Genomic DNA, 8,187 nt, shown 5'->3' with positions numbered 1-8,187 from the left:
ATGTTTGAATTCGTGTAATTAATTGCGTATAAACATAATCAAATAGATGATAAACATCTCATTTTAAAAACATAAATATCTAAAATATAATTAGGATAATTATTGACTTATAACAGAATACTTAATTATTATATTTATAAAAAATATATTATTAAATCTAAATTAAGTTACTTCTTTACGTTAAATTAAATTACAATAAAAATTTAGAATTAAGAAAATATATAAACAAAAACTTTTAAATAATTAATTTGATACTAATATTGATATACTTTTTGTAAACTTTATATGATATTTTTAAATAAATATTTTATTTAAAAATAAAAATATTATCGTTTTTTAAAAAACATGTAAAATTATATGATAAAAAATAAAAAGAACATTGAAATAAAAATGTGTGTCGATGAATTATTACCCTTCAAGTATTATATGTATAGATTTGAAAGATATGCAAAACAAGTGATCGAGAAGCAACTGATATTCGCCCGATTATCATACGAGAGTTGAAATTCATCCGGTAAAACACTATTTTGATGACGAGATTCTTGAAGATGATTGTAAGGCATAGGATTCATCTGCTTGAACCAGTAGATAGACCGATTGATTCTCCCATGGACCACATCTCCAGTCATCTTTAACTATTAGTAAGATCTTGCACCCTATTTATCGTGGCTTTTTATCTTTTTGCAAATTCTCTGCTGACAAGTAAGAAAATGGAATCCGTGTGCATTTTACTTTAATCAACAAATTCTTTAGAATCAATTGTTGTTCCGGACAAAACATCAAATTCAAGGATCGGTTGTAGTATCAATTGCTTTGTTATTGGAAATGTGATATTGATATAGATTATAGTAAGCAGTAGACACCCCCTTGAATCAAATGCATTAAAGATATTTTTGTAGATCTGTAACAAGGTTTGAGCTCTCTGCTTTGTTAATTGCATCTTTTTTTTTATTAACCTGGATATCCAACCGGATATGCAAGCCAACTAATCTCAGGCGACCACCTGTTTTGCAGGTAGCCTGGATTAATTGCATCTTATCAAACAACAAAATGGATCTATATCTTCTGTAGGAAAACAATGGTGATGAAAAGTTGGCCTCGGAATGATGGTGATGATGGGTAGGTTTGAATTTGAATTAACTGGATAGAAGCCCTGGACTCACTCATTCGAATGTCTATGTATCATAAAAACATGTTATATATTGAATTGTGGCAAAATAAGTATACACCGTTTTGTTGTATGTGTCATATAGTAGGACCATGGTTCTACCATGTCCAATTCTACAAGAAAGGATGGAGGCCTAGGCTCCAGCACATTCAAATCCTACACAAAATTAGCCTTTTAGGTATCAGCATACATTACTTGGGTTCCACTTTGGCCGAAATAGTGTATCCACCACTATAGTCAAATGCATCGCTATCATTCCTTTTGAGTGTAGCTTCGTTGTAAGGATGTTTAGGTGCGCTTTTCACAGATCCAAACTCAGTTGCAGATGAGGATGTGGATGTAGATTCCGTGTGGAGTCCATCAGTAATTAAAAGGGTCTCTAGTGCCTTCACAACCTCACTCATAGTTGGTCGGTCCGCAGCAGAATCTTCGACACACTGCATTGCTAGTTGTATAAACCTCCGAAAACCCACCAGATGTGTCATGTTTTTGATGCTCGGATCTAATAACTCCCTCAATTGATATTCCTCCTCTTCATTGGTTTTATCCATCGCCAATCTCACCTCGCGCACAATGTACTTCCCTTTCTCGATAGGCGGTCTAGCAGTTAGTAGCTCAAGCATTACCACACCAAAGCTGTATACATCACTTTTATCGGTCAACTGTTGTGTCATGTAGTATTCAGGATCTAGATAGCCCTGTGAAACATGATGCATATTAGAGCTTCAAATTATACAAGTTTTCTTATGAAGTCAGAAGCATCAAAGGGCTGTTTAGCTGAATGACCTTCTAAATTTAAGAATTTAACCTCTAGTGTATTTCTCAGTATTTACAGGAGTAGGCTGTTTCGAACCAGGTCAGATGAAGGTCATTGAGCTAAAAAAGAATTTAGAAGATCATGCTCCTGAATTTTAGAATTTAAACCTCTGCAGTGTGCTGTTACTGAAAGAGACTCACCAGGGTACCCTTAACTTGGGTCGAGACGTGTCCTTCACTGTCTGAAACTAGCTTAGATAGGCCAAAATCTGCAACTTTTGCTGTTAGATTTTCATCTAAAAGGATATTGGTGGTTTTGATATCTCTATGGATGATAGGAGGATCTGCCAGCTCATGTAGATATGCGAGCCCTCTTGCTGAACCAAGAGCAATGCGAAGTCTTCTCTTCCAGTCTATATAAATTTCTGATTTCCCTGAAAATTGAGAGTAGATGAGTTACTATTCAATGGTATTAGGTTCGACTTTTTTTTGATAATCATGGTTGTCTGGGCCACAGGGCCAGTTTGTGCACATCTTGACTGATATCATAAGGCCCTGAAGTTAACAGCCGGATCGAACTCGTGACCACCTGGGAGCAAACCCAAGGCCTTACCAGTTGAGCTACCCATAAAGGTTAGCTTCGACAGTTCTAAGAATGGGATAATGCAATTGTAGAGTTCTGATCAATGATCAAGATATTCACCTGTTAAGCTGTCTCTGAGCGTTCCGTTAGGCATAAACTCATACACCAGCATCTGTTCTCCTTGTTCAAAACAAAATCCGACAAGGCCAACAAGGTTTTTGTGATGAACCCGCGAAAGCAACTCAATTTCAGTCTTGAACTCATGCCCGCCTTGCCTGGATGCTTGCTGAGCTCTTTTGATGGCAACTACTTGCCCCCCAGGTATCATTCCTCTATAAACCTTCATCAAACCACCAAAACCAATCATGATTCGTTAGGGATATGTGGTACCCCATTTGATTACCCTCTAAAAGAGCCATTAAGAGAAGGGAGGTTCCAACATATATTCGGGAGAAATGGTCAAAATCTTGCCGATGTGGGACTCTTAACATTCTTAAGTGAAATCGGTTCAAAATGTCAATCTGATGTATAGATATATACCTTGCCATAGCCACCGGATCCTATCTGATTGTCGTCAGAGAAATTGCTGGTGCATTTCTTGAGTTCATCGTAAGAGAACCATCTAGCTCCCTTTAACTGTGGTGCACCTCCACCTTCTTTACCACTTGAAGCCCAAGATGCTGCATAAACAAGATTTGAAAATAGCCAAACAAGAGGAAAATGGAAAGTTCTTAAAAGAGGCTACGTGACAAGAAATTACCAAAAGGTCTACTTAAACCAATTGCTTTTTCAGCACGTTTCTTTTGTCGAACAGCATATAGAAGAAGCCCGATAAGCATGATGACTAGAATGGTAGAAGCAGTAGCTATCCCGACAACGGTGCCAACGCCAATAGAAGCACCTCCATGGCCATCTGAAATGTATCATAACTTAAGTTGAACCACACCAATCTTACACACTTTGAAATGTGACACAGATCTACATTATCATTATATAAAGTTACCTGAAAAAACATAAGGAGTTGCTATGAAAAAATACGGTCCAAATCCTGCTGGAGGCTTATAGGTTTGATTGCTCAAGTAAAACCCCATCATCTGAATCTCTGACCGGTTAAAATGCTTACTCTTTGACGGAAAGAGTTGCAAGTACACCTGAAGGTAATCATCAGTGTTGAAGAACGGATTTTGCAGCGAAACTGAGCCAGGAGTCAGGCCTAGTTTCACCCAAAGGCTCATTTCTAGAGAATGCCAAACATTAATATTGGATAACTCTCGAAATGAAGGTGCTCTAAAATATAATGTGCCTTCATATGGATATGCACAGTCACATGTCTGAGGGCTGAGTTTCTGATCAGACGGACACAATTTACTCCCGCAACTAGTTAAGCTTGTGGAGTATGCCTTTGAGGTTTGTTGTTGAACTCGACAATAGGCAGTGTGTGCTAGAGCTGTAGCGCATACGGGATTCCCAGACAGCCTGAAAATACATAGAACAAAAGATGAATGACATTTGTAGAGACGTTTCTCAACTGTAACTTTGATCAACCCAAAACAGGTCCAGTAAATCCCACACAGAGGTAGGTTTTTTTTGGTGGGGGGAAGAGGGAAGATGTCACTGACCTTACCCCTTACAACCCAAGGGGTAGAGAGACTGTCAGAGTGTGTGCAAACAAGCTAAATAGAAAAAGCAGCCGGACATAAGTAAGGGAAAAAGGTTATACATCAAGGGAACAGGAAATACAAAGCACAGTACAGACAACTACGATTATAGGACGAAAATTGGAGACTGTAACTTAGATGGTAAAGAGAAATTCTTACTCCAATGTGTTTCTGTATTCCGTACTCAATGTTACAGCTTCGATCTTGTTGCTTTGCAAATCTACCAGTTGCAGTTGCTCACCGATACTGCTGCCCATATTCAATGTATCGTTGAGCTCATTGTTCTTCAGTTTCCTGTTCAATGGTTATTCGAGAAGCAACCATATGAATTTGCTAGTAAATGAATATAACTCATAGAAGTGATAGTCCAATTGTTCCAAGAAGCAGAAGGACACTCTTTTGACCCTTCTGTGAACATCAAAGTTGGATCTTGAAACTAATAGGATTGATATCTGAAGTCAAAGTTTGTCAATCTTACACTTGTTGAATTCCTGATAAACTGAAAAGCTCTTGTGGCAGCCTCCCTCTGAGTGAAGCAAACTCCATAACTCTTGGCAGAATACCAAAAGTTCAATATAAGATTACTTTTTATGGAAGAAAGTTTTCGACTTTGTATTGGGTATTGAGAACTCACAGAGTGCTTAACGATGGTAAGGTGGAAAACCAAACTGGAGGGTCAGATTGGCGAAAGGAATTATTGCTCAAGTCCCTGAACGAGAAGAACCGTGACAGCTTAGAATGACAACAGTCCAACATAAAAGTTAGAAGGGAAATGCATATACAGGAATACACATTACAAGAAAATCGGATTTATAGGACGCCAAATATGTCTAGATGTCCTAATAGACTACTTTATTGGAATTTCGGTTTATAGGACCGAAAAATTGTGCATCATATGTAAAAGTGTTACAATAAGCTGATAAGACGCGTTTGGACGTCATAACAAGTTTTTTAAAACACTTTTGAACAAGTGTCCTGTTAGTTTTTTTTATAGAAGTGTATTGTGAATACACCTTCTTATAAGATACATTTTCAAAGAATGATAAAAAGAATAATATGACGTATATTTCAAAAGTGTCCTAAAAAACTTGCCAGTATGCCCAAAAACGTCCCATGGACTTATTGCAACACTTACATAGAATGCACAATTGTGTAGTCCTATAAAACAGTCTAGAAGGACATGTAGTATATTCAGCATCCTATAAAGCTGATTTTGTTGTAACGACATCAAGTTGGTCTTCGATAAACTTACACATAACTGAGGGCATTCATCCCATTTAAATCAGGCAAAGCTCCGAATAGATTGTTGTGAGCTAAATTCCTATATATATACAGAAAGTTTAAGTCTAAGCCAAATTCGAATATCTAATCTGCTGTTTGGTTTGTATTAGAAGAGAAGATTGACTCACAATTCACTTAGACTAGTGAGGTTGTTGAGGTTCAACGGAACCTCGCCTGAGAACGCATTTCTATCTAGCCGACTGTTGCACACGAACCATTCAAGCGATGGAAGTTATCGCTTAGAAATGTTTTACGACCATATATTCTGGAAAGTAAGGTAGTTGATGTTACTTACAGGACCTCTAGTGTCCGAACATATCCAATTGTAGATGGGATTGTTCCAGTAAATTCGTTTCCATCAAACAATCTGTCCTTGCACAACATGAACAATCAGAATGTGAGAAAATGTGGAAGGCCAAGATGTCCTGATAAGATGTTAGAATATATGGAATCCCATTAGATTACTATCCAAAAGAGCCTTTGCACATAGATTTTTTTTTTGGAGCGGGGGTAACAACATATATTGAAGAGAAAGTGTCCAAGTCTAGTTGATATGAGACTCTAACACAGAACATGGATAACTAAATGCGATTTTTTGCAGGGGTTGGTTTTCAACTCACACATGCATCAGCACCATGTCATTGCTGAAAAGTTGGCCAGGAATTCCACCTGAAAGCTTGTTCTTATTGAAATGGCTGCCAATTCAGAAAAGTTTCATGCTTCAGAGGCTTTGTGGTGCCCTAATTGCCATAAAAACGAAAGAAAGGTAATCAAACTTACAAATGCTTTGCATGTTTTAGCTGATCCAAGCCAGGTTTGGTGTCACTTGATACCGGAATGGACCCTGTGAGATGATTCTCGGCAAGGTCCAACCAGTAAAGTTTGGAAAGAAGTCCCAACGAAGAAGGGATTTCACCCGTCAAATTGTTTGTGTTCAATGCCCTGTTTGCAACATGTTAATTGAAAGCTGTTGTAGCATAGTAGTTCTGGCGGTAAGATCAGAGTTAATTTGCCAGATGTGCCGTTCTCTTTAAAAAAAAAGGAAGATTAGAGTTTGAGAGATTCATACAAAAATGATAGCTCCTGAAGGTTTCCTAGTTCAGATGGGATGCTGCCGGTGAAGCTACAGCCCGCTAGGATTCTGAGACATAACGCGAAAATAGGTGTCACGAATATAGTGTTTGTTAGGCTCAAGGATAGTCCTATCTCAAATCTCATTGAATGGTGGCATGTGTGTGATATGTGGAACCCCATCGGATTACTTTCCAACATAGCCCTTAAAGTGAGAATGGTGGTTCCAACATATATTGAAGTAGAAAATGTCCAATTTTAGTTGATGTGAGACTAACAGTACGAAATGAGACACGGTTGTTTGAGGACATACAATATGTTAAGACTTTTCAGGTTGCCTATCCGCGGAGAAATTGAACCAGTGAGGCCGCCATTAAATGACAAGTCCCTGGAACATGAATCATAATTTGTTTATATATATGTTGGCTGTTGGGCATTGGAAATGCGAGTCGAATTGTAATGTTCCTCACAAGGATGTTAGTGCAGTGAGGCCACCAATGTCGCCAACGAGCTGACCAACCAGGCCCATGCTCGACAATCCCCTGCATACGAGAGATCCAACCGGTGAACTCAACAGAAATAAAGCGGAAAAGATACTTAGGCCTCACTAGAGAATGTTTGCAATGAAAGTAGTTGCTACCAGCGCAAAAGTCATCAAAATGTAATGAAGTTTGCTTTAGTTCCTATTAATTTTTTTCTGAAGCAATGTAAAAGAGTTCCAAAATTTCTATCTAATGTAACAAAATTTCAAAATTTCCTATCTTTTATCCATTTAGCCGCTGATCTTGTAACATTTAATAATGCCTATATCAAGTTTATCGTGCTATTCATCGTAACCCTTTCGTAAATGGTATTCACGTCATCAAATGTCACAAGATCGGTAGTGACAGGTTACCGGTCAAAATGTGTACGAATAGAAAATTTTGAAACATTGTTGCATCAATTGAGAAAAAAAAGTTCCGTTGCATACTTGCATTAAATAGGAACTAAACCAAACCTTATTATATTTTGATGCATTTTGCCTTTTCTAAAACTCATTTTGTTTCCGGTTTTTGTTGTATTATGTAGATGTAGATTGTAGAAGTGTTGGAAAAGGAAAGTAGACTGACAATGAAACGATCCTCGAGCTGCTGCAGGTGACACCTTCCCACGAACATGGATCATTCGACCTACCCCAGCTCGGTGGCGTATTTCGCCACTGGTCTTTCAACGCTCGAAGTGCCTCCGCTGCAATCACAACTCAAATTTGAAGTACTTGGTGGTCAATGCCGATAACAAATGTAAGTCACTTACCGTCACCAGGGTCCGTATCGGAAAACACCACCTCAAATTCTACGTAAACCAGCAGCAAACACCACCATAACCGCGATATGCAGAGTGCCATTGACGGAAACACAGGAAATGTGCTTACGCAGTTTGCATCAGAAAGGTGTTTTAGTTATGTCGTTACTGGCAGTGGTGGTGGTGGTAGGATTTTAACGACTTTGGGCTTCGTTTAGAGCGTGGGAAGCAAAGCAAAAGCATGGGTCTGGATGATGATGATAACAAGACTAGTGAGTTTAGCTTGGATTAGAAGCCAATCCAACAAACACATTACCACCACCAACAACAACCAAAATACAAATTCATCATGTTGTCACCATTGCCATCATTTTAAGTCATAATATGTG

At 38.2% G+C, this 8,187-nt stretch overlaps 1 protein-coding gene and 1 long non-coding RNA gene across 3 annotated transcripts; one reads left to right on the top strand and one right to left on the bottom strand.

Moving 5' to 3' along the window:
* The first annotated feature begins 466 nt into the window (after positions 1–466).
* Positions 467–7,940, top strand: LOC112519816. 2 transcript variants are annotated; one of them, XR_003069950.1, is made up of 4 exons: positions 467–641; positions 1,015–1,119; positions 6,048–6,212; positions 7,586–7,940. It is a non-coding gene; the product is annotated as an uncharacterized LOC112519816 (long non-coding RNA). The 2 variants fall into 2 exon arrangements; XR_003069949.1 differs by lacking the exon at positions 7,586–7,940 and having other exon boundaries at positions 6,048–7,196.
* On the bottom strand, positions 1,183–7,914 carry LOC112519815 (probable leucine-rich repeat receptor-like protein kinase At5g49770). Its single transcript, XM_025128110.1, has 19 exons — positions 7,811–7,914; positions 7,627–7,744; positions 6,988–7,059; positions 6,831–6,905; positions 6,516–6,587; positions 6,227–6,388; positions 6,067–6,141; positions 5,742–5,813; positions 5,575–5,646; positions 5,418–5,486; positions 4,800–4,874; positions 4,644–4,715; positions 4,325–4,459; positions 3,511–3,983; positions 3,268–3,420; positions 3,048–3,187; positions 2,628–2,847; positions 2,126–2,358; positions 1,183–1,866 (listed from the first exon to the last, which is right to left on the bottom strand). The coding sequence occupies exons 1-19, from the start codon at positions 7,899–7,901 to the stop codon at positions 1,360–1,362; spliced, it is 2,886 nt and encodes a 961-aa protein (XP_024983878.1). The 5' UTR covers positions 7,902–7,914; the 3' UTR covers positions 1,183–1,359.
* Positions 7,941–8,187: the final 247 nt, after the last annotated feature.

This window comes from Cynara cardunculus (genome assembly GCF_001531365.2).
Source record: "Cynara cardunculus var. scolymus isolate 2C chromosome LG 10, CcrdV1, whole genome shotgun sequence".
NCBI classification, from domain to species: domain Eukaryota; kingdom Viridiplantae; phylum Streptophyta; class Magnoliopsida; order Asterales; family Asteraceae; genus Cynara; species Cynara cardunculus.
Note: the sequence above shows the minus strand (reverse complement) of the source record. Positions and strands in the feature narration are given on the sequence as shown.